The 25,446-nt window shown below is 42.2% G+C and overlaps 1 protein-coding gene across 3 annotated transcripts in view; it reads left to right on the forward strand.

The window, feature by feature from the left end:
• rab11fip3 (RAB11 family interacting protein 3 (class II)) overlaps positions 1-25,446 on the forward strand; it is a 135,420-nt gene that overhangs the window by 23,213 nt on the left and 86,761 nt on the right. For 2 of the 3 annotated variants that reach the window (XM_041206503.1, XM_041206504.1), the window contains exon 2: positions 21,875-21,971. The exons of the other annotated variant lie outside the window; for it this stretch is intronic. In XM_041206503.1, the coding sequence (XP_041062437.1) occupies positions 21,875-21,971 (97 nt within the window). The remainder of the gene's footprint in view (positions 1-21,874; positions 21,972-25,446) is intronic. 3 annotated transcript variants of the gene reach the window in all.

A 25,446-nucleotide genomic window follows, 5' to 3' on the forward strand; every position in this document is an offset into this window, starting at 1 on the left:
CACCCCCTTTATCGGCATTCCGTAGGGATCGCTCCCTCCGGGACACCCTGGTCCACTCCTCCATCACCCCCCACTCCTCAACCCCCTCCTATGGCACCACCCCATGCCCACGCAAAAGATGCAACACCTGCCCCTTCACTTCCTCTCTCCTCACCGTCCAAGGACCCAAACACTCCTTTCAAGTGAAGCAGCATTTCACTTGCATTTCCCCCAACTTAGTCTACTGTATTCGTTGCTCCCAATGTGGTCTCCTCTACATTGGAGAGACCAAATGTAAACTGGGCGACCGCTTTGTAGAACACCTGCGGTCTGTCCGCAAGAATGACCCAAACCTCCCTGTCGCTTGCCATTTTAACACTCCACCCTGCTCTCTTGCCCACATGTCTGTCCTTGGCTTGCTGCATTGTTCCAGTGAAGCCCAACGCAAACTGGAGGAACAACACCTCATCTTCCGACTAGGGACTTTACAGCCTTCCGGACTGAATATTGAATTCAACAACTTTAGGTCGTGAGCTCCCTCCCCCATCCCCACCCCCTTTCTGTTTCCCCTTTCCCTTTTTTCCAATAAATTATAAAGATTTTCCTTTTCCCACCTATTTCCATTATATAATAAAAAAAACCCCCCACTAGAGCTGGAGTGCCCTACCATCCATTCTTACTTAGCACATTCGTTTAGATAATATCACCAACTTTAACTCTAACACCTATGTGTTCTATTGTACTATTGTCGTTGACATCTTTTGATGATCTGCTTCTATCACTGCTTGTTTGTCCTTACATCCACACCACCCCCCCCCACCTCTCTGTCTCTCTATCTCTCCGCCCCCCACACACACACCTTAAACCAGCTTATATTTCAACTCTTTCTTGGACTCGAACTCAAGTTCTGTCGAAGGGTCATGAGGACTCGAAACGTCAACTCTTTTCTTCTCCGCCGATGCTGCCAGACCTGCTGAGTTTTTCCAGGTAATTCTGTTTTTGTTTTGGATTTCCAGCATCCGCAGTTTTTTTGTTTTTATACCTGACAGTTAATTGCCAAGCATTGTTTGAAACTTTAAACCAGGCAGCTTGACTCTGGTGAAGGCATTGCCCTGGGGAATGAACTAGCGAATGGCAATGACTTATTTTGTTTAGCTGAAACAGGCGCAATGTGTGTGCATGTCCTTCTGTCTGCAAAGAACAGGGCCCTGTGTATTAATATATGTAGCTTCCAATACATGCAAATGCATCACACCATGAGCTCGACTATCTTTATGACTGTGACTATCTTTAAATTGGTTGCCAGTGTAATTTTTGACACTAGAGGATTATTTAGCAAATGTTGTCCAATTGCGGAATCACATCTAATGTTGAACACTGTTTTGAGTTTTGCAAGCACGGTCTGGTTGGGTACGGTCTGTACCTTGTCTGTTCTGAACAGTGGAACGGACATGCTGTTTGAGATGATCTGCCAGTCTTTGGGCTGTAAAGCTTACGTATCTAGCATCATGCTAGCAATGAAATTCATATGCCACATTACTCATTTGTGTGATAGGCAGAATGTCTCTTTGGCTTGACAGCAGCATCCTGTTATCTGAGGTTAACTGGCCATTTTTCGGGGCTGAAAGTGATGGCCTTAGGCCCGTTCATGAGCTTGTGCAATGTACGGTGCTAAACCACCTTTATCCCGCAGGATGTCTTTGTGCCTTATTTCTGCATCAAGCTTGTATGGTGAGCAAATGGCTTATGCCCCATTTATGAGATTGTTGATAAGGCCAATCTTATAGTGCATGGAACTGCAAGAATCCCAATCTGTGTATTAACCAGTGAAGGTGGGCTTGTGGTAGACCGTGGTGGGGACCCCCCTGGCAGATTTCTCTCAATTTGAGCAACAGATGAAGCCAGCTGTTTCATGCTGCTACTATGCAGTAGCAACATGAGTGGTATTTGCCACTAACAGGATGCTGCCATCAAGCCAAAAAGACATTCTACCTATCACAAATGAGTAATGTGGTATACAAATTTAAGTGCCAGTGTGATGCTAGCTATGTAAGCCTTACGTCCTAAAGACTGGTGGATCGTATCAAACTGTTTGGAACGAGCAAGATACAGACTCTGCCAGCCAGCCTGTGCTTGCAAAACTCAAAACAGTGTCCAGCATTAGATGCGATTCCACAATTGGACAACATTTGCTAAATAATCATCAGTGTGCTACAAAATTCCACTGACAACCAATTTAAGATTCAGTTGGGCTTGCAGTGTGGTGCATTTGTTTCTACTGGAAGCTACATATATTAATACACAGGACCTTGTTTGCAGTCAGGAAGAACATGTACACACGTGCCTGTTTCAGCTAAACAAAATAATTGACAACCATTCGCTGGCTCATTCCTTGGGGCAGTACCTTGACTAATCAGGATCAAGCTGCCTGGTTTAAATTTCAAACAATGTTTGGCAGTTTGTCAGTCAGTCACCATTAACTGGTGCATTCTCCATGGCAATACATCTACCAATCAGCGTGCACTTGCCACCCAATCAGAAGTCTCTTCACGTACAATATAATGTTATTGCTTCCCCTGACATTGGTGTTCTTGTAATTGTTCTGATGAGTGCAAGATGAAAATCTTTGACAAAATGCCTCTTTTCAGCAACACTCAAAGTATTGTTCTACCAAACATCATGATTTTTAAAATTCTCATCCTTGGATTCAAATCTGTTCATGGCCTTGCCCCTCCCTAGCTTTGTAATCTCATCCAACCCCACAACCCTCACATATCTCTGCTTCTCTGATCTTGGCCCCTTGTGCATTCCTAATTTTAATTGCTCCATCATTGACTGTGCCTTCAGTTACCTAGGCCCCGAGCTCTGGAATAAACCTTCCTACCTGTCTCTGCCCCTCCACTTCACTTCCTCCTTTAAGATATTCCATAAAACATATTACTTTGTCCAAGCTTTTGATCATCTAACCTAATATCTGCTTATGTGGCTTGGTGTCCATTTTAATTTTATAATGTTCCTGTGAAGTGCCTTGAGATTAAAGGCACTATATAAATACAAGTTGTTGGTTAAGGCTGTTCACTAACTGTTAAAGTTTTGACAAAATCTTGTTTTAATGGATGATTTTATCTTGCTGATCACAATGTATAAATTAAAAAGAATCTACTTTTGAAGATTCCCTGTGGCATATTATTGTGGTACAGCATTAGAAAGCAGAGGTGATGCTAAATTAATCAGGCTCTCTGGAGACTGAAGCTGATTTGTGCATTCTCCCTACTGTTCAGCCTTTTTTTAACGTGGATTTTCTCATAAAATTTGCTGATGGCACAATTCTAATTGGCTGGGTGACTGTTGCTCAGTGGATCACTGACATTGATTGACACTGACCTTCAGTGTCTCATGAACTGCATGCAGCTTTATTTTTGCTGGCTTTTGCCTCTTTCTCCCTGTCCTGTGGATTTAATGAAGCATGATGTTAGGAGCTAGCAGCATTCCTTCCATTCTGACTCAGCTAAGCTAACTAAGTGTGGACTAGTTGCATGTAAACTGTTTTGCCTTTGGCCAGAAGTGCTCTTGTGTTGTGTGGCTGGGACTGCAGACAGGCCTTGTGCAGTGGACTAGCCTGGAGCTGTTGGTGGAGCAGATGGGGAACGTATGTCTGCAATGCCATAAACATTGCTGCTCAAGGTCCAAGATTTCAGGTGCTAGTGGTGGTGCCACTGGGAGTTCAAGGAACATAGGGTGAATTACAGTTAATGTCTAAGAGATAGGAGGGAAGGATGTGGGAGTGAGTGACATAGGACTCAGGAAATTGTGATAACACAATTGAGTTGAAGGTCACAGTGGTGATTTACATATTTCCATAATAGGACTGCTGTGTGTGGCAGTAACGTGAGTATTGGTGTGCACACTGTACCAAACTTAGACAAGTTTCAAATATTGTAGATGCAGTTTCATTTTCTGGCTATGAAGCTTTGGGGTTCTCTCTGGGTTAGATTATTTTGACTGAAAGATGGGCTAGAGAATAACGGGATAAAAGCAAGTTACATGTGAAAAATATCAGAAATCTGATGGAAGGGTCTATTGGCCAAAATGGAAGCAATTTGTGAAACTCGGACCTGGAATGCAGAACGAGGACATGATAACATAACCATGGCCGGAGTTGTGAAGAGAAAAAATGTGGATATGCATTTTACTGCTTCATTAACTCTTAGAGTAATTTACTTACACAGTTCATAAGAACAGAATGGAAAAGTGTGGACCAAGATCAAACATTACATGGCATATCATGGTACTTATAATACTGGGGCTATGGAAATGTCACTTCTGTAAAGTCATGGTTGAATAAAAGGAATATATTAATATATAGCCTTGGATTTCTCTCAATTGTTTATAAAGACTTTGCACATGATTGACCTTTTGTGCAGGTGTCAAATGTTTTGTATTAACAAAAATAATATAGTTGACTTAAATATTTCTATGATCATCTTGACATTCGAGAGAAACTTTGCAGGGCTTCATCATGCTGTTTTGCCCAGTCATCCTTCTCTTTCTGGGTATTTTATAGCACTTGCTTCATGTACTTCATAAAATATGACTCCAGAAACAGGCTGAATGAGCTGAGTGACCTTTGAGTCCAGTTCTACGTTGGAGCCTGGTTCTATAGTGCGTAGCGGTTTTCATCCTTTGCTGCTGTTTTGATGATTTTCAGGTAAGTATTCAGACATGTTATCTCTTGATTATTAACCAACAACTGGTTTCTATTGAAGAATAAATTGGTAAAGATGTTTTTGTATAAGAAATTTCCTTTTAGTGATGTAGTGCCCCATTTTTCTCTTCGGGTCACAGTTCCTGCCTCTTTGTTTCACTGGACTGTTCAAAGTAAACCTGCATGGATAGTTGGGTGGGTTGGGATGATATGTTACTACTTTAGTTCAGAGATGGGACATGAAAAAACATTGCCAGGCAAAATAAAGGAAAATCCAAAGTTATTTTACAAGTACGTTAAGAGTAAGGGGATAACTAGGGAAAGAGTAGGGTCCATTAAGGACGATAGTGGTCATTTGCGTGTGGAGACGGAAGACATAGGTAGGGTTCTAAATAAATAGCGTCGGTGTTCACAAGTGAGAAAGACAATGTGGGTATGGAAATCGGGCAGAAGGACTGTGATACAATTGAAGAAATTAGCATAGAAAGGGAGGAAGTTCTAATGGTCTGGTAGCCTTAAAAGTAGATAAATCTCCGGGCCCAGATGAAATGTATCCCAGGCTGTTGAGTGAGGCAAGGGAGGAGATAGCAGGGGCACTGGCAATAATTTTCAGTACCTCTGGCCGCAGGAGAGGTGCCAGAGGACTGGAGGACAGCCAATGTGGTACCGTTATTCAAGAAGGGAGGAAGGGATAAATCAGGGAACTACAGGCCAGTCAGTCTAACCTCAGTGGTGGGGAAACTTTTGGAAGCAATTCTGAGGGACGGAATTAATGTACACTTGCAGAGGCAGGGATTAATCGAAGACAGTCAGCAAAGTTTTGTTAAGGGAAGGTCATGTCTGACCAATTTGATTGAATTTTTCAAAGAGGTGACCAGGTGTATAGATGAGGGCAATGCATTTGACGTAGTCTACTTGGACTTCAGCAAGGTTTTTGATAAGGTCCCGCATGGGTGACTGATAATGAAGGTAAGAGCCCATGGAATCCAAGGCAATTTGGCAAATTGGATCCAGAATTGGCTGAGTGGCAGGAAGCAGAAGGTGATGGTCGCGGGGTGTTTTTGTGACTGGATGCCTGTGTCCAGTGGTGTTCCACAGGCATTGGTGTTGGATCCCTTGCAGTTTGTGGTGTATATATAAACAATTGAAAGTAGGAGGGTTGATCAGTAAGTTTGCGGATGACATGAAAATTGATGGGGTGGTAAATAATGAGGAGGATAGCCTTAGATTATAGGAGGATATAGATGGGCTGATCAGTGGCAAATGGAATTTAATCCGGATAAGTGTGAGGTGATGCACTTAGGCAGGACAAACAAAGCATGGGAATACACGATGAATGGTAGGACCCTGGGAAGTGCCAAGGATCAGAGGGTGTATGTCCACTAGTCCCCTAAGGTAGCAGGGCAGGTAGATAAGGTGGTTAAGAAGGCATGTGGGATACTTGCCTTTATTAGCCGAGGCATAGAATATAAGAGCAGGGAGGTTATGTTGGAACTGTATAAAACAGTGGTTAGAGTATTGGCGTGCAGTTTTGGAATCCATATTATAGGAAGGATGTGATTGCACTAGAGAGAATGCAGAGGAGATTTACCAGGATGTTGCCAGGGCTGGAGAGTTTTAGTTCTGAGGAGAGATTGGATAGACTGGGGTTATTTTCCCTGGAGCAGAGGAGATTGAAGGGCATAGATAGAGTAGACAGGAAGGAACCTTTCCCCTTGGTGGAGGGATCAATAACCAGGGGCTATAGATTTAAGGTAAGGGGTAGGAGGTTTAGAGGGGATGTGAGGAAGAATTTTTTCACCCAGAGGGTGGTGGGAATGTGGAACTCACTGCCTGAAAGGGTGGCCTGTTTGACTGGCGCAGACTTGATGGGCCAAAGAGCCTTTTTCTGTGCTATAGACCTCTGTGACTCTATGGTTTACTAGACTGATTTCTGGGGTGGATGGGTTGTCTTATGAGGGAAGGTTGAGCAGTTTGGGCTTATTCTCAGTGTAACTTAGAACAATGAGAGGTGATCATATTGAAACATATGTTTCTGAGGGGGCTTGTTGGGGGATGCTGAGAAGATATTGTCCCTTGTGGTGAAATCTAGAACTAGGGGGCACAGTTTTACAATAAGGGGTCTTTCATTTAAGACTAAGCTGAGGAGGAATTTCTTCTCTTGAGGATAGGTAATCATTGGAATTCTCTTCTACAGAGAGCAGTGGAGGCTGGGTCATTGAATACTGAGTGAGACAAATTTTTGATTGACAAGGAAGATAATGGGCAGGCAAAAAAGTGGAGTTAAGGCCACAATCGGATCAACCATGATCTTATTGAATAGTGAAGGCTTGATGGACTGAATGGCCTACTTCTCCTGTTTTTAATTATCTTACTTTTTAACTCTTCAATCTCCTCCAACCACATGGGTTATCCTGATGGCTTAAGTGGCAGATGTCCGCTTGTTCTTTTTATGCTACAGTTAGGATTGGAAACATGCTGAATGGAATGTGGAATCATTATTAAAATGTGTGAGTAAATGTTCCTACTTTACAAATAAGTCTAATTATATTCTGAAGAGCAGCATTACAGCATATGTTAATTGCCTGCATTAATTGGCTGTATTAAGTTCCATGGAGGAGAATATAGGATGCCACTAATGTTGCACATCATTCCATTTAACATGCTCTGGAAAGACATTGAGATGTTTAAATATTTTTAAATTTTATTTTGCTGATATGTGATCGTGAACATTGCTCACATTTGAAGTGAAAAGCTCAAGATGTGTTTTGTTACTGACCTTATCTGATTTTATTAAAATCCAATTTTAATACAAATAAATATAGCTTGAAAACATGGCCTGCTTTTAACCATCCAGTATTTCATTCAAAATGAACAGGTTGCCAACCCAGCAAATCCCTATATGCTGGTTAGCTGCTTTAAATGCAGGGGCTTTCTCTTCATTGTGGGCATTTCGGGAGATACCCATATGGTATTAAATTAACAAACCTCTTCAGGATTAGGGAGACAGGGAAATCCTGGCTGTCCAAATTATTCAGTTGTTGCTGAGTCAACATCTTTTGCTGAGCTAGCTAATGCATACTGACTGGAAATTATAGTTGAATCTGGATCTCCTAGGGAATTCACTTTAAATTGCCTAGAAATCAAGCTATGTCAAAGACCAGACCAGGCTGACTTGGGATTTACAAGTGCATTTTTGCAAATTGAGATCTATTTGAGCCCATGTTCCTGTGAAGTTTTCCTTAATTTTGTTGCTGATTTACTTTTGGCATGTAGGCTTGCATTTCCATGTGAATGACAAGGTGTCAGATGTTCTTTGTTCTATACAGTCTGCTTCAGATTTTTTCATCATTCTTTCATGGGGTGTGAACTTTGCTGGCAAGGCCAATATTTGTTGCCATTCCTAACTGTCCTTGAGAAGGTGGTGGTGAGCCCTCTTGAACTTCTGCAGGCCCCATGTCAAAGGTACACCCACAGTGCTGTTAGGGAATTCCAGGTTTTTGACCTGGTGATGTAATTCCAAGTCAGGATGGTGAGTATCTTGGAGATGGATTTTGCAGGTGGATGATGTTTCCATGCTTCTCCTGCTTTACCCTCCTAGGTGGTAGAGGTCATGAGTTTGGAAGGTGCTGTTGAGGGAGCTTTGGTGAGTTTCTGCAGTTCATCTTGTAGATGGTGTACACTGTTGCCACTATAAGTCAATGGTGGATGGGGTGTCGAACAAATGGGCTGCTTTATCTTGGATGATGTCAAGCTTTTTGTGTTGGAGCTGCACTCATCCAGGCAAGTGGTGAGTATTCCACCACACTCTAGACTTGTGCCTCTGTAGATGGTGGACAGGCTTTGGGGAATCAGGAGGTGAGTTACTCTCAGAATTCTCCACCTACTCTTGTAGCCACTGTATAATAATGCTGAGATAAAAGCAAAAAACTGCAGATGCTGGAAATCCAAAACAAAAACAAAAATACCTGGAAAAACTCAACAGGTCTGGCAACATCTGCGGAGAGGAATACAGTTAACAGAACTGTTGAAGGGTCATTTGGACTCAAAACGTTCCTTTCCGCAGATGCTGCCAGACCTGCTGAGTTTTTCCAGGTATTTTTGTTTTCGTATTATAATGCTGGTCCAGTTCAGATTCTGGTCAGTGATAGTCCTCAGGATGTTTGTTGATAGTGGGGGATTCAGTGATAGTAATGCCACTTAATGTCAAGAGGAGATGGTATTGTGTAGTACTGTGTGGCATGAATGTTACTTGTCACTTATCAGTCCAAACCTGAATGTTGTCCAGGTCCTGCTGCATGCTTAAACTACTAAATCCAAATTTCAGGATCCCAAACCCTTGCATTTGGTGTGAGGATTCCGTGGGACCACACCATCTCCCATACGCGTCCAGGAGACAAAATTGGCTTTCTAAACAAAGTAGTGTTCTGCACATCAGTACACTAAAATCACTGCCAAATATCACTGAGATGCCAATAAATTTTGGATGTCTGAGCACCTTTTGTGTAGAATGTTGAGCAGCGTTCAGATTGAATTGCTGACTGCCTATGGCTCAAAGATTAGTTGATGGCTTTTTTAACAGTCTGCAGAAAGTCTGATCCTTTTACAACCTTAGGAAGCAGCCAGCCCGGTTAATTCCTGAGTTCTGTTGAAGAGTCATGCGGACTCGAAACGTTAACTGTGCTCCTTTCCACAGATGCTGCCAGACCTGCTGAGTTTTTCCAGGTATTTTTGTTTTAGCCTGGTTAATTCTTTGGAAGTAGGGAGTATTGTATGGTTTCTGTCTTTTTTGTTTTGAGGGAACATCCAATTCCATTCTTTTGATTCTAATCTATCCCTATTTCATAAATTTTGTACTATCCTATCCTTTGTTTGAATCATAAAAATATATTGTGTTGTATGTCATTGGGTCTCATCTTTGGGCTTAATCTGCTTCAGTTTATTTGGATATTCAAGCATTCAGTAATGCGCCACGCAAGGTTATTACACAAAATTGGGAGCTCATGGGTTTGGGGCACTATGTTAGCATGGATTTGGGATTGGTTAACATACAAAATCCTTTGGGCTCCGATTCACTATGTTAAGTAATGTCCTTACCTATTTACCCCTTGCATTCCGTTTTTCTCATCTACCGAATTTAACGATCCTTCATTGGGACTCTGCAATCATTTTCTGGTTATCCAATAACAAATATGCAGTCATTTGTTTTTCAAGTATTTCCTTACATCTCCAATTCCTTTCATCTTGGCTTGATTAAACACTGCACTGGAACTGACCTTTTACCTGTTTTATTGTGCTGTAAACAAATCTGCATTTATGCCTTTTTCCAAAGTGCTATCGTTCATTGAGTGTAAATTAATTCCCTTTTAAGTGAAGTAATTCTGCACCAAATTTCGAGAATAAGCTTTAGTGTGGAAGGAAGTTTTAAGCTATTAATTTTGTAAAACTAACTTTCACTTGTATTTAAAGGGTTCCCAATAAAGTAGAACATTTATTTCCTATAAACTCATAAGAAATAGAAACAGGAGTAGACCATTCGCCTCCTCGAGCCTGGTCTGCCATTCAGTAAGACCATTGCTGATCTGCTTTGTGCATAGAATTCCACATTCATTTCTACCCCCCATAACCTTTGATTCCCTTGCCTAACAAGAATCTATCTACCTCTGCCTTAAAAATACTCAATGACTCCATCTCCTCCATCTTCTGAGGCTGTGAAAGGGTGGTAGAGGAAGAAACCCTCAACATTTAAGAAGCATTTGGATGTGTACTTATGATGCCATGGCATACAAGGTTATGGGCCTAATGCTGGAAAATGGCATTAGAATAGTTAGGTATTTGCTTGACCGGTGCAGACTTGATGGGCTGAAGGGCCTTTTTCTATGCTGTAGACCTCTGTAATAGTGTTCTAAAGTGTCTCATCCCTCAGAGAAAAAAATTCTCCATCTGTCTGCCAACCAGTTTCCTATCCATTGATGGGATTGAAGGCCGATAAATCCCTGGGGCCTGATACTCTACATCCCAGAGTACTTAAGGAAGTGGCCCTTGAAATAGTGGATGCATTGGTGGTCATCTTCCAAGATTCTATAGACTCTGGAACAATTCCTACAGATTGGAGGGTAGCTAATGTAACCCCGCTATTTAAAAAGGGAGGCAGAGAGAAAACAGAAAATTATAGACCAGTCAGCCTGATGTCGGTAGTGGGGAAAATTCTAGACTCCATTATAAAAGATTTAATAGCTGAGCACGTGGCAAACAGTGGCAGACTCGGACAGAGTCAGCATGGATTTATGAAAGGGAAATCATGCTTGACAAATCTACTGGAATTCTTCAAGGATGTAACTGGTAGAGTTGATGAGAGGGAGCCAGTGGATGTGGTTTATTTGGACTTTCAGAAGGCTTTCGACAAATTCCCACATAAGAGATTGGCATGTAAAATTAAAGCGCATGGGATTGGGGGTAGTGTATTGAGATGGATAGAAAACTGGTTGGCGGACAGGAAACAGTAGGAAAAAACTGATCTTTTTCTGAATGGCAGGCAGTGAGTAGTGGGGTACCGCAGGGATCGGTGCTGGGGCCTCAGTTATTCACAATATATATTAATGACTTAGATGAGGGAATTAAATGTAATATCTCCAAATTTGCAGATGACACCAAGCTGGATGGGAGGGTGAGCTGTGAGGAGGATGCAGAGATGCTTCAGTGTGATTTGGACAAGCTGAGTGAGTGGGCAAATGCATGGCAGATGCAGTATAATGTGGATAAATGTGAAGTTATCCATTTTGATAGTAAAAACAGGGAGGCAGATTATTATCTGAATGGCTATAAATTGAGAGTGGAATGTGCAACGAGACCTGGGTGTCCTTGTACACTAGTTGCTGAAGGTAAGCATGCAGTACAGCAGGCGGTAAAGGAGGCAAATAGCATGTTGGCCTTCAAGCCAGAGGATTCGAATACAGGAACAGGGATGTATTGCTGCAATTGTACAGGGCCTTGGTCAGACCACACCTGGAATATTGTGTGCAGTTTTGATCTCCTTATCTGAGGAAGGATGTACTTGCTATACAGGGAGTGCAGCGAAGGTTTACCTGACTGATTCCTGGGATGGCAGGACTGACATATGAGGAGAGATTGAGTTGATTAGGATTATATTCGCTGGACTTCAGAAGAATGAGGGGGGGAATCTCATAGAAACCTATAAAATTCTGATAGGACTAGACAGGGTAGATGCAGGAAGGATGTTCCTGATGGTGGGGGAGTCCAGAACCAGGGGTCACAGTCTGGGGTAGACCATTTAGGACTGAGGTGAGGGGAAATTTCTTCACCCAGAGAGTGGCGAGCCTGTGGAATTCGTTACCACAGAAAGTATTTGAGACCAAAACATTATATGCTTTCAAGAAGGAGTTAGATATAGCTCTTGTGGCGAAAGGGATCAAAGGGTATGGGGAGAAAGCGGGAGCAGGCTATTGAGTTGGATGATCAGCCATGATCATAATGAATGGTGGAGCAGGCTCGAAGGGCCGAATGGCCTACTCCAGCTCCTAGTTTTTATGTCCTTTTAAATTTTAAAACAGTGCCCCCTAGTTCTGGACTCACCCACAAGAGGAAACCTCCTTTCCACATCCACCTTGTCAAGACTGTTCAGGATCTTGTATACTTCAATCAAATCACCCCTCACTCTTCTAAATTCCAGTGGAAACGAGCCCTGTCTGTCTAACCTTTCCTCATAAGACAGTCTGCTCATTCCAGGTATAAATCTAGGAAACTTCTGAGCTGCCTCCAATGCACTTACATCCTTGCTTAAATAAGGAGACCAAAACTGCACATGGTATTCGAGATGTGGTCTCACCAACTCTGGTACAAAGTCATTTACTCTGAGGCTGTGATGCAGCCACATGAGATAGAACTTGTTGATTGTAGAACCTGTGCTGCAGATTCTATTTTTATCATGAAAGTAACCAACAAATTTGAGTTAAGTACTTATGTACTGCTCAGAAGCTGTAGCTGTAAAAAGATAAAAATTCTACATCTTTGGCAATTAATCTCTCGCAAGCAAGCTGCTCTCAATTGCTTTGTTGCTTGGCACATTCCTGTTTGTATCCCAGAAATTGAAGCTGAATTGTTTAGTGGGGTGGCAGTTGGCTGCTTTGATAGTTGCTACAGATCAGAGGGATGTTTGTGCTGAGCAGTATAAGTAGTATTTTGTGTGTCTAGGTTTGGTGTTTTGTTGGTTTTTGTTACATAATTAGTGTTGACCTGACTAATGACAAGCTGAGCTACTTTTATACTGCTGCCAAGGAATAGGCTGGTTTCTGGGTGGTACCGATGTGACGTGGATTTCTAGAAGCTTTGAAGAGCTTTTCAATTCTCTTGCACACACACGCTCTTGCACGCTTGCTCGTGCTCTTTCTTATTGAGTTCAACAATTTTAGATCTTGAACTCTCTCCTCCATCCCCACCCCTTTCTGCTTCTTCCCCCTCCTTTTTGTTTTTTCCAATAATTTATAGATTTTTCTTTTCCCCCCTATTTCCATTATTTTAAATGTATTTCCACCCATTATTTATCTCTACCTTTTATGCCCTTTTTAGTATTATTTTGCCCCACCCCCACTAGAGCTATCTGTACCTTGCCTGTCCTGCTCTCTACTCTTAATTAGCACATTCCTTTAGATAATATCACCACCTTCAACACCTCTTTGTTCTTTTGTCTGTGACATCTTTTGGTTATCTCCACCTATTACTGACTGCTTGTCCTAACAACCACCCCCCATTTAAACCAGCTTATATTTCACCCCTTTCCTATTTTTACTTAGTTTTGTTGAAGGGTCATGAGGACTCGAAACGTCAACTGTGCTCTTCGCCGATGCTGCCAGACCTGCTGAGTTTTTCCAGGTATTTCTGTCTCCAAAGATCTTTCTTTGACCCTTTTTGCACGTCTGTGTGCTGCCCCCTGGTGACCATATCCATAGAGATGAGGCAGATGATGACATCCAGCTCTACCTCTTCATTACTTCCTCAATTTGTCCACTGCATCGATGCTATTGAAATGTTTGTGACACAATTTTAGGCCCTAGTAAAAGCCCTGCTCCCCAATTCCACTCTCCCATGTTTAAATTTTGGAAATACGTTAACTTGCATGTAGGTAAACCAAAGACAATTCAGATAGCTATTTAAGTACTTCTCTGTACATCTGCATTGTAAGTACAGAAAATTTGAGGTTTCTTTTACCAAATCTGGGCCTTGAAATTTAATGAACCCTGATTGTCACATCTAAGATCTGCCAGACCAGCAATTGATGTTTTGAAAGTTGTCCTTGGTCTCTGATTCAGAGTTTCCACTGAGTGCTTAATGCAGGAAGTAATAAAACTGGAATAAATCCATAGAGTGGGAAAACATGGAATGCAGATTAATGAGCAGGTATCAGCAATGGCGTCGTTCCCTCCCTTCCTGATGTTGACTTGGTAACTTGTAAATTGAAAATTGGGTGAGGTCAATACATTTCTAAATGTACAAACAGTAATAATTCACCCTTTCATGATGAGAGAGTTCCCAGGTCTTGGGTATATAAGAGGCTAATCTAGAAAAATTGCAAAAGTCAGTAGCCTTAAAAACAGCGGAGTATACAGAAATAACTGATTTCTAAATTGTGCATGAAGAGATGTTTGATCCCAAGGCTTGATGTCAACTAAAGCAGAATGGCTAGAATGTTTTTAATGCCATTTGTTGAAAAGAACTATTTGATTGGCACTTTTTGTTTTTCCCTCACCATCTGCAGCTTGCCACATCCCTCTGATATCAATGTGATGAGAGTGGATGCCAGTATCTGAAGCAGGAAATGAGAAATAGGCCAGTTGGAGAACTGGGAGGACTACATAGACATTTGGCTAGGTGATAATCATGTAGATAGAAAGGAGCCAAGGACTTGAATGGAAGGGCAAGAATCTTTTAAGATTAATTCTCTGGCAGTTGAGAACTTGGTGAGGACAGGGCTGATGCAGATAAGATCTTAGTCCAGGTGAGGACATGGGCTCATCTGTACAATATGACTTGCAGTTCATTAAAGATAGAAATGGTATGAGTGATGTGAAAAGCATTATAATTTTTTTAGCTTAAGAGTGATTTAAAGGACTGGTTTTGGGGCTTTGGAGGCATTGGCAATAGCTGGAGATATTGTGGAGGTAAGAGAATGCAGCCTGGGTGTTAGACCAGGCCTGCAGAAGGAAGTGAACATGATGAGCACTACCTCAAGATTCTGCTCCTTGGGATGCTAGAATCAAAGCAACAGCTGTGGAGGGAAATTAATTTAAAACCAGAGGGTCCTAGCCGTTTAAGAGAACTAATGTGGGTGGCTCCAGATAAGTGGAGGTGATGCACTTGGGCAGGACAAACAAGGCATGGAAATACACGATGAATGGTATGACCCTGGTAAGTACTGAGGGATCTTAGTGTGTATGTCCACTGGTTCCTTAAGGTAGCGCGACAGGTAGACAAGGGGTTAAGGCAGCATATGGGATACTTGCCTTTATTAGCTGAGGCATAGAATATAAGAGCAGGGAGGTTATGCTGGAACTGTATAAAACGCTGGTTAGGCCATAGCTAGAGTATTGCGTGCAGTTCTGGAATCCGCATTATAGGAAGGATGTGATTGCACTGGAGAGAGTGCAGAGGAGATTTACCAGGATGTTGCCTGGGCTGGAGAGTTTTAGTTCTGAGGAGAGATTGGATAGACTGAGGTTATTTTCCCTGGAGCAGAGGAGATTGAGGGGGGACATGGTTGAGGTGTATAAAATCGAGGGGCATAGATAGGTAGACAGGAAGGAACTTTTCCCCTTGGAGGGATCAATAACCAGGGCTCATAGACTTAAAGCAAGGGGCAGAAGGTTTAGAGGGGATGTGAGGAAGAATTTTTTTCACCCAGAGGGTGGTGGGAATGTGGAACTCATGCCTGAAAGGGTGATGACGCAGAAACCCACATAACATTTAGGAAGTATTTGGATGTGTGCTTGCGATGCCATGGCATACAAGGCTATGGGCCTAGTGCTGGAAAATGGGATTAGAATAGTTAGGTACTTGTTTGGCTGGTGCAGACTCAATGGGCCGAAGGGCCTTTTTCTGTGCTGTAAACCTCTTTCCCCCAGGATTTCTCAAAGCTAAACTGGAGGAACTTTTGGCTTGTCCAAGTTTTATTGTCTGATAGCTGCTGTCACCATTTTCAGCTGTCTCTGGGGGTCACTGGTGAAGTGAAGCCAGATATCATCATAAGTGAAATATAATCTTGTGCTTCAAAAAATTTCACCGGGGTGGGAGAATGATGGCATCCTGGTGTACATCATTGGGTGATCATGAGGACATAGGAGTACAGATCGTTTAAAGTGATTCAAGAATTTAGGTCTTTTATTCCAAGTTAATAGGATCCTGGTTTGCCCTAACATATACCCATAGGAACATAGGACTTAGGAGCAGGAGTAGGCCATTCAGCCCTTGGAGCCTGCTCTGCCATTTAATAAGATTTATGGCTGATCTGGATTATGGTTGTGTTCTCTGCTGTCTGCCACCCATAACCCTTAACTCTCTTGTCTATCAGAAATCTGTCTAACTCTGCCTTGAATAAATTCAATGACCCAGCTCCACTGCTTCTGGTCATGTTTTCTTTACTGCTTATCCAACATTCCATCATTTGGCAGAAGATTGTGATAGTAAAGATTACAGGAATTTCTGGTCAGTGCTGAATGAGGCTATTTGGCCTGTTGTGTCTGTACCAGTTCTCTGAAGGAACAATTTACTTAATGCTACTCCTCTGCCCTGCAATTTTTTTCCTCTTCAGATAAAGATCCAATTCCCCTTTGAAAGTCTCAATTAACCTTGCTCCCACCACACACTCAAGCAGTGCATTCCAGACCCTAACTACTCGCTCTGTGGAAGAAAAATTGTTCCTCATGTTGCCATTGTTTCTTATGGCAGTTATTTAAATCTGTGCCCTCTGGTTGTCGATCCTTGCACCAATGGGAGCAGTTTCTCCCTATCTACTCTGTACAGACCCCTCATGATTTAGAGCAACTCTATCAAATCTCTTAACCTTCTCCAAGGAGAACAGTCCCAACTTCATTTTATTACATAGCTGAACTCCCTCATCCCTGGACTTTGGAACCATTCTTGCGAATTTTTTCTGCACTATCTCTAATGCCTTCACACTAAAGTGCAGGACCTAGAACTGAGCATAATACTCTAATTGAGGCCAAACGAGTATTTTATACCAGTTTAACGTAGGTTCTTTGCTTTTGTACTCTGTGCCCCTATTGCTAAAGCCCAGGATGCTGTATGCTTTATTATCTGCTCTCTCAACCTGTTATGCCACCAATGATTTATGCATATATACATCAAGGTCTCTCCACTTCTGCACCCGCTTTAGAATTGTACCCTGTATTTTATATTGTCTTTGTGTTTTTGCTACCAAAATGAATCACTTCACATTTCTCTGCATTAAATTTAATCTGCCACTTGTCTGCCTATTTCACCAACCTGTCTATGCCCTTTTTGAAGTTCTACACTATCCTTGTGGTTCACAATAAGACTGTTTCCTATTGTCTGAAAATTTTGAAATTGTGCCCTGTACATCAAGGTCTAGATTGTTACTATAGATCAGAAAGAGCAATGTCCTAACACCGATCCCTAGGGATCTCCACTATAAACCTTCCTCCACTCCGAAAAACAACCGTTCACCACTATTTTGTTGCCTGTCACTCAGCCAATTTCTTATCCATGCTACTATTGTCCCTTTTATTCCATGAACTCTTAATTTTGCTCAAGTCTTTGTGCGGCACTGTATCAAATGTCCTTTTGGAGGTCCGTGTATACCACATCAACCCGCATTTACCCTCATCAGCTTTCTGTTACCTCATTTAAAAAAAACTCAAGTAAGTCAGTTGAACACTATTTGCCCTTAAATCCATGCTGGCTTTCCTTAATTAACCCATTTTTGCCTAAAGTGGCTAATAATTCTGCTATTAATTTTGTATTTACTTTTCGTTTAATAACCTACATCAGACACTACCTTTGGTTGAGGTGGATGGGTAAGCAGCTAGAAGGTGGTGTACCAGCATGGCCCGAATGGTAGCATTCCCTCCCACTCTGAGCAAGTATCTGATTTTCTAATTAGTGTGTTGTACAGTGTCCTAGCTTGGATAAGGACTTCCTGAATGGAGGACAGAGAATATACCATCAATAGGCTGTTTAGTGCCATAACCAAGAATGGATGATAGATTGAGGTTCTAGGTTATGCTTTGGAGAGGTGGTAGGGGAGTGATGCAGGTGGAGTTGGGGTGTGAGATGGTAGCTGGCCATCATACCAGCTGGTGGGATATAATGGATTGCTGTATTAATGTGAGCTGCTGATTCTACCATTGACATTCCTCAAAGGATGTTTTCTGGCTGCTTGGATACATGGCTGACACTTGCCCTGTTTTATAGTGTTGGTGTTATCAATATATGATGTAGGCTCTTGTGTTGCTTAGTGGTGTAAAACATAACACACTGCATGACTCGGGAGTGCCTCGAGTACCTAATTACGTTTCAGATAGATGAGTTGATCTGAAATTTGTCGATGTTCAGAATTCAAGGCCTCGTACCTTCCTCTTATTCTCAAAATTAGCAATCTGTTCTGAACTTTTCTCTTGTTGCAGTCTACATGGGTTTTTGTGTGCATTTTCCATTGTGGATTACAGATCCTATTTAGATGCAGAATAGATGCTGTTTGTGTATCTTTCATCCAACAGCATGATGTACTCAATACTGATATTACAGCCACAATATAGAAAATGTGTACTCAGATGAGATGTTTCTTTCTATCTGTTTTATTGCTAAGTTTTGTTGGAATGCTTGCTAGATGGGGAAGCACATTACTCTAAAACAAAAACAGAATTACCTGGAAAAACTCAGCAGGTCTGGCACATCGGCGGAGAAGAAAAGAGTTGACGTTTCGAGTCCTCATGACCCTTCGACAGAACTTGAGTTCGAGTCCAAGAAAGAGTTGAAATATAAGCTGGTTTAAGGTGTGTGTGTGGGGGGCGGAGAGATAGAGAGAGAGGTGGGGGGGGTGGGGTGTGGTTGTAGGGACAAACAAGCAGTGATAGAAGCAGATCATCAAAAGATGTCAACGACAATAGTACAATAGAACACATAGGTGTTAAAGTTAAAGTTGGTGATATTATCTAAAAGAATGTGCTAATTAAGAATGGATGGTAGGGCACTCAAGGTATAGCTCTAGTGGGGTTTTTTTATATATATAATGGAAATAGGTGGGAAAAGGAAAATCTTTATAATTTATTGGAAAAAAAAAAGGGAAGGGGGAAAACAGAAAGGGGGTGGGGATGGGGGAGGGAGCTCACGACCTAAAGTTGTTGAATTCAATATTCAGTCCGGAAGGCTGTAAAGTCCCTAGTCGGAAGATGAGGTGTTGTTCCTCCAGTTTACGTTGGGCTTCACTGGAACAATGCAGCAAGCCAAGGACAGACATGTGGGCAAGAGAGCAGGGTGGAGTGTTAAAATGGCAAGCGACAGGGAGGTTTGGGTCATTCTTGCGGACAGACCACAGGTGTTCTGCAAAGCGGTCGCCCAGTTTACGTTTGGTCTCTCCAATGTAGAGGAGACCACATTGGGAGCAACGAATGCAGTAGACTAAGTTGGGGGAAATGCAAGTGAAATGCTGCTTCACTTGAAAGGAGTGTTTGGGTCCTTGGACGGTGAGGAGAGAGGAAGTGAAGGGGCAGGTGTTGCATCTTTTGCGTGGGCATGGGGTAGTGCCATAGGAGGGGGTTGAGGAGTAGGGGGTGATGGAGGAGTGGACCAGGGTGTCCCGGAGGGAGCGATCCCTACGGAATGCCGATAAGGGGGGTGAAGGGAAGATGTGTTTGGTGGTGGCATCATGCTGGAGTTGGCGGAAATGGCGGAGGATGATCCTTTGAATGCGGAGGCTGGTGAGGTGATAAGTGAGGTCAAGGGGGACCCTATCATGTTTCTGGGAGGGAGGAGAAGGCGTGAGGGTGGATGCGCGGGAGATGGGCCGGACACGGTTGAGGGCCCTGTCAACGACCGTGGGTGGAAAACCTTGGTTAAGGAAGAAGGAGGACATGTCAGAGGAACTGTTTTTGAATGTAGCATCATCGGAACAGATGCGACAGAGGCGAAGGAACTGAGAGAATGGGATGGAGTCCTTACAGGAAGCGGGGTGTGAGGAGCTGTAGTCGAGATAGCTGTGGGAGTCGGTGGGTTTGTAATGGATATTGGTGGACAGTCTATCACCAGAGATTGAGACAGAGAGGTCAAGGAAGGGAAGGGAAGTGTCAGAGATGGACCACGTGATGGACCACTCCTCAACCCCCTCCTATGGCACTACCCCATGCCCAAGCAAAAGATGCAACACCTGCCCCTTCACTTCCTCTCTCCTCACCGTCCAAGGACCCAAACACTCCTTTCAAGTGAAGCAGCATTTCACTTGCATTTCCCCCAACTTAGTCTACTGCATTCGTTGCTCCCATTGTGGTCTCCTCTACATTGGAGAGACCAAACATAAACTGGGCGACCGCTTTGCAGAACACCTGCGGTCTGTCCGCAAGAATGACCCAAACCTCCCTGTCGCTTGCCATTTTAACACTCCACCCTGCTCTCTTGCCCACATGTCTGTCCTTGGCTTGCTGCATTGTTCCAGTGAAGCCCAACGTAAACTGGAGGAACAACACCTCATCTTCCAACTAGGCACTTTACAGCCTTCCGGACTGAATATTGAATTCAACAACTTTAGGTCGTGAGCTCCCTCCCCCATCCCCACCCCCTTTCTGTTTTCCCCCTTCCCTTTTTTATTTCCCAATAAATTATAAAGATTTTCCTTTTCCCACCTATTTCCATTATATATAAAAAAAACCCCCACTAGAGCTATACCATTCTTAATTAGCACATTCGTTTAGATAATATCACCAACTTTAACTTTAACACCTATGTGTTCTATTGTACTATTGTCGTTGACATCTTTTGATGATCTGCTTCTATCACTGCTTGTTTGTCCCTACAACCACACCCCCCCACCCCACCTCTCTCTCTCTCTCTATCTCTCCGCCCCCCACACACACACCTTAAACCAGCTTATATTTCAACTCTTTCTTGGACTCGAACTCAAGTTCTGTCAAAGGGTCATGAGGACTCGAAACGTCAACTCTTTTCTTCTAGACCTGCTGAGTTTTTCCAGGTAATCCTGTTTTTGTTTTGGATTTCCAGCATCCGCAGTTTTTTTTGTTTTTAAGCATATTACTCTGCTGCTTGGAGCTGTTTTCGTGCCCTCCTGGGGATAACCGCATTGGTTATACTCAATAGGCCAAGATTGGTAGTGTGACAGGAATTGGTATTTTGAAATTCCTGTCAGACTTCTCTCTTCCTGTGGTGCATTGCCTATTGCCCAGTAGGTCATAGACTTTCCTTGTCCTCTTCAGCTGGAAAGCTGAGTACACTAGTGGGACTCCCCTCGATGAGCAGGTGTAGCTTATAAGTGTTTTCATAGACAAAATAATATGGATTTATTAGTTAATATGTGGATTGTTGTGTAGTGAGCTTACTATGCCAAATTTTATTGGCCAAGGAAAGTTGAAATTGGTTCATGATAATATGAAGTTAAATGTAAAGTAACTACCTTCCCATCCAGGGGCACCCCACTAATGTACTCGGCCTGCTAGCTGAAGAGGACAAGGAGGATCTGTAGCTACCTTGTTTGGAATTTATCTGGGCGTGTTCCTCTCAGCAGAGTGTATATTCATTGGTTTGTCAGTTAATGGTGATCTGGGCATATAAGACACCCATACAATAAACTTTCAGGAGTACAGACAAAATGCAAAGATATTAAACTAAGCACGTCTGCTCTTTCAAAGAGCTAGCACAGACATGGTAGACTAAATAGCCTCCTTCTGTGCTCTGATTTTTTTAATGATTCTTCAGTGGATCCAAATTATAGTCTTGTATAATATCTCACCTCTGTGCATTGCAGTCTTCTAAGCTTATGTGCTGTGTGTGTGCCGTGCATGCAATTGCCAGCACCTGATTTTGGCTGTGGGAACTGGTCTGAGCACCTTTTGTCTGCTTTTAGTCTTTTGCATCTTTTTGTAACTGCTTGATGCTCCAATGTTACAGTGGACCCTCTTTTTGTCTCTTCAGGTGAAGGAGTTGACAAGGTACCTAGATCCTGCTGGTCTTGGGGTCATTGCATTTGACGACTTCTGTCGTGGAATTGCTGCAATAAAAAATAATGGAGGTAAGGCAAAGTAAACCAATAGAGTTTGTGTGGACTGCATGTTGCTAAATTGCTCCATTTTATATGGTTTCAGTTCATATTAACTCTATAGAAACTGTTTAAATCAGGAATGAACTGGAAGATTTCAGTATAATTATGAATAAAAATGGGTTAACCATAAATATTAAATCAATTTTAACTATTTTTGATAAACATTACCCCACAAACCCAAATAGTTGTTTGTTTGCTTTGAGGCTATTTATTCCCTCTTAGGGATTTAGGGCCTAACTGTTTACTGTAAGTCTCTCATTTATCTGTGCACCTGCAGTACTAACAAATCCTAACATGGCATTTATAAATGAAATGTTAAACTCTAGTGAATGTGCTGTACACAGTCTCAACCCTGTATCGGTGGCATGCGTCTGGATTAAAATTGAAGCCTCGACCCTTAGTATGGGATAGCTGGAATGTGTTTAAAAGCCTCTGTTGTAAGACATGTAAGAGATGGTCTGTAGCCTGATAGCAATACTTATTTTATAACGTACTTAATTCATATCAAATTTATAAATGTGAAGTTCAGGTTGTGATTCAGGGAGGGCTTTCTTGTCTGTGCAAAAAATAACTATCCTTGCCAACTGGTGCTAAAGAAATTAAGGTTTCAGTCTAAAACATTAGAATAAACAAATTTTTGGTTTTAACTGTCCCACACTACATCCTCCTGGAAACTGGAAGTTCTAACTTGACTCTGTCTTGATATTTCCTCTTCCAGGTAGGAGGCTCACTTAGTTGTGCCACAATAAAATTTATGGCCTTTCTAATTTACATTCTTATGTTAACAGATACCCCATAAGCTCTGGGAAAGCGCACAATTATGAGGAAATTTTGTAGTGCTTTGAATCCTATCCTGTCTGCTCTTAATATTGGAGGGAAGGCTGTTGATTTTACATTTGTTCTTTCCTGGGGATTTGTACATTCAATAAACTCCAAATCCAGCATCCTGAGACATGATGTTTCATATGTTAATATGTCAATTGCAACCTTGTTTGCTTTTTGTTTTCTGTGGAAGATCAATTGAGCCAGTTGCAGTCTACACAGATCGAATATGGCATTGATCAAAATTAACCTGCTGCTTAACTTTTTATGGACAGGTATTTTAGGAAGCTGTGTTCAAATGTATGTAGCAGTCATTTTAATCACCTTTTGATCTTGGATGAAAGGGGATATGGAGAGTTGTAATCACAAGGGGAGTTCCTATTCTCCAGTTCTTGTCCCTTCATTGCAGGCCATGTGGAGGTGGTCTTGGGCAGCTCTGTGGGACATTACAATTGCCCTGTGTATCAGTTATAGTATATGTTCGTCCAGGTAGTAGAGTTGAAATGCCATATTGTTCTAAATTACCCCAAGGAGAGAATATTAGGTAAATGTTCTGTAGAAATGAAACAAGCTTGTATCGTGCCATTGCTAATCAGTTACTTCTAATCAACTCATTTCCCTAAACTGCAGCCTGATCTACATCCCAGAGTGTTGAAGGAGGTGGCTGTAGAAGTAGTGGATGCATTAATGGTTATCTTTCAAAATTCCAAAGATTTTGGAAAGGTTCCAACAGACTGGAAATTAGTAAATGTAATTAAGAGGGGAGGCACGGACAGAGAAAATGGGAGTACAGGCCTTTTAGTTTGATGTCAGGAGGAAATATGTTAGAATCTATTATAAAGGATGTGATAACTGGACGCTTAGAAAATAATGCTATCATTGGGCAGAGTCAACATGGATTTAAGAAAGGGAAATCATTGACAAACCTGTTAGAGATTTTTGCGGCTCTCACTTGTAGCATTGACAAAGGCGAACCAGTGGATGAGGGTTTTCAAAAGGATTTTGATAAGGTTCCATGGAGAAGATTAGTAAACAAAATTAGAGCACCAGGGATTGGGGGTAATACACTGGTATGGATTGACAATTGGTTAACAGACAGAAAACAAAGAGTAGAAATAAACGGGTCATTCTCCGGATGGCAGGCTATTACTAGTGGAGTATGAGAAGGATTGGTGCTGGGGCCACAGCTGTTCACAATCTAAATCAGTGATTGGATGTGGGGACCAAATGTAATATTTCCAAATTTGCTGATGCAAAACTAGTTGGGAATGAGAGTTGATGGAGGCTTCAAAGGGACTTGGACAGGCTAAGTGAATGGGCAAGAACATGGCAGATGGAATATAATGTGAATAATTGTGAAGCTATCCACTTTGGTTTAAAAAAACCAGAGTATTTCTTAAATGGTGAGAAGTTGGGAAGTGTTGATGTCCAAAGGAACCTGGGTGTTCTTGTTCATGAGTCACTAAAATCTAGCATGCAGGTGTACAATGAGCAATCAGGAAGGCAAATGGTATGTTGGCCTTCAATCAAGGGGATTTGAGTACAGGAGTAAAGATGTCTTGGTACGATTGTGAAGAGTCTTGGTCAGACTGCACCAGGAGTATTGTGTACAGTTTTGATCTCCTTATCTAAAGAAGGATCTAGTTGCCATTGTGGGATTCGCCAGACTAATTCCTGGGATGGTGGGATTGTTTTATGAGGAGAGATTGAGGAAACAGCCAGTATTCTCCAGAGTTTAGAAGAATGAGAGGTGATCACATTGAAACTTACAAAATTCTTAGTGCTTGACAGGGTGATGTGGATAGGATGTTTCCCCTGACTAAGTCTAGAACCAGGGTACATGGTCTCAGAATAAGGGGAAGCCCATTTAAGACTGAGATGAGGAGGAATTTCTTCACTCAGGGTGGTGAATCTTTGGAATTCTCTACCCCAGAGGGTAATGGAAGCTCCATCAATGAGCATGGTCAAGGCAGAAATCAATAGATTTCTGGATACTAATAGCATCAAGGGATATGGGGCTAGTGGGGGAAATTGGTGTAGAGGTAGATGATCAGCCATGATCTGTTTGAATGGCAGAGTAGGCTGCTGAATGGCCTGCTGCTGCTTCTAAGTTCCTGTGTCCTGTGATGAACATTGATTTCCCCCTCCAATTTGAGGTCCAGGAGCTCATGAGAGCTTGTTATTGCTCAGTAAGCTGAATACAGGAAATGGTTTGTTTCACTCCTGGATGGTGTTGTTATACCACATGGTGTACTAATAAGGTATCACTCCAGGTTCCAGAGAGTGATGGCTAGCATCTAGGAGTGGACCTTAATGCTGAGCACCTGATTTTTTAAATGAGTAAAGCCTAAACTTTGCTGTGATCCTGAGTTGAATGTTCTCCAATTACTTCCTTTAGTGCCTAACACCCTCCAAAAGGTATCTTACATATATTGATCCATGATTTTATTACTGAACAGTCAGACACTGCACAAGTGTGAAAACATAGTCTCTCTTTCTCTCATTGCCTAAGATTTTTTATCTGCTTTAGAAAAGGTGAGCTAGGATACGAATCCAAGATCGTCTAACCCTGAACCCAATGCTTAACCAACTGACTTGATTTGTCTGATAAAATACCTGGGTC

This window comes from Carcharodon carcharias, chromosome 15 (assembly GCF_017639515.1).
Source record: "Carcharodon carcharias isolate sCarCar2 chromosome 15, sCarCar2.pri, whole genome shotgun sequence".
NCBI lineage: Eukaryota > Metazoa > Chordata > Chondrichthyes > Lamniformes > Lamnidae > Carcharodon > Carcharodon carcharias.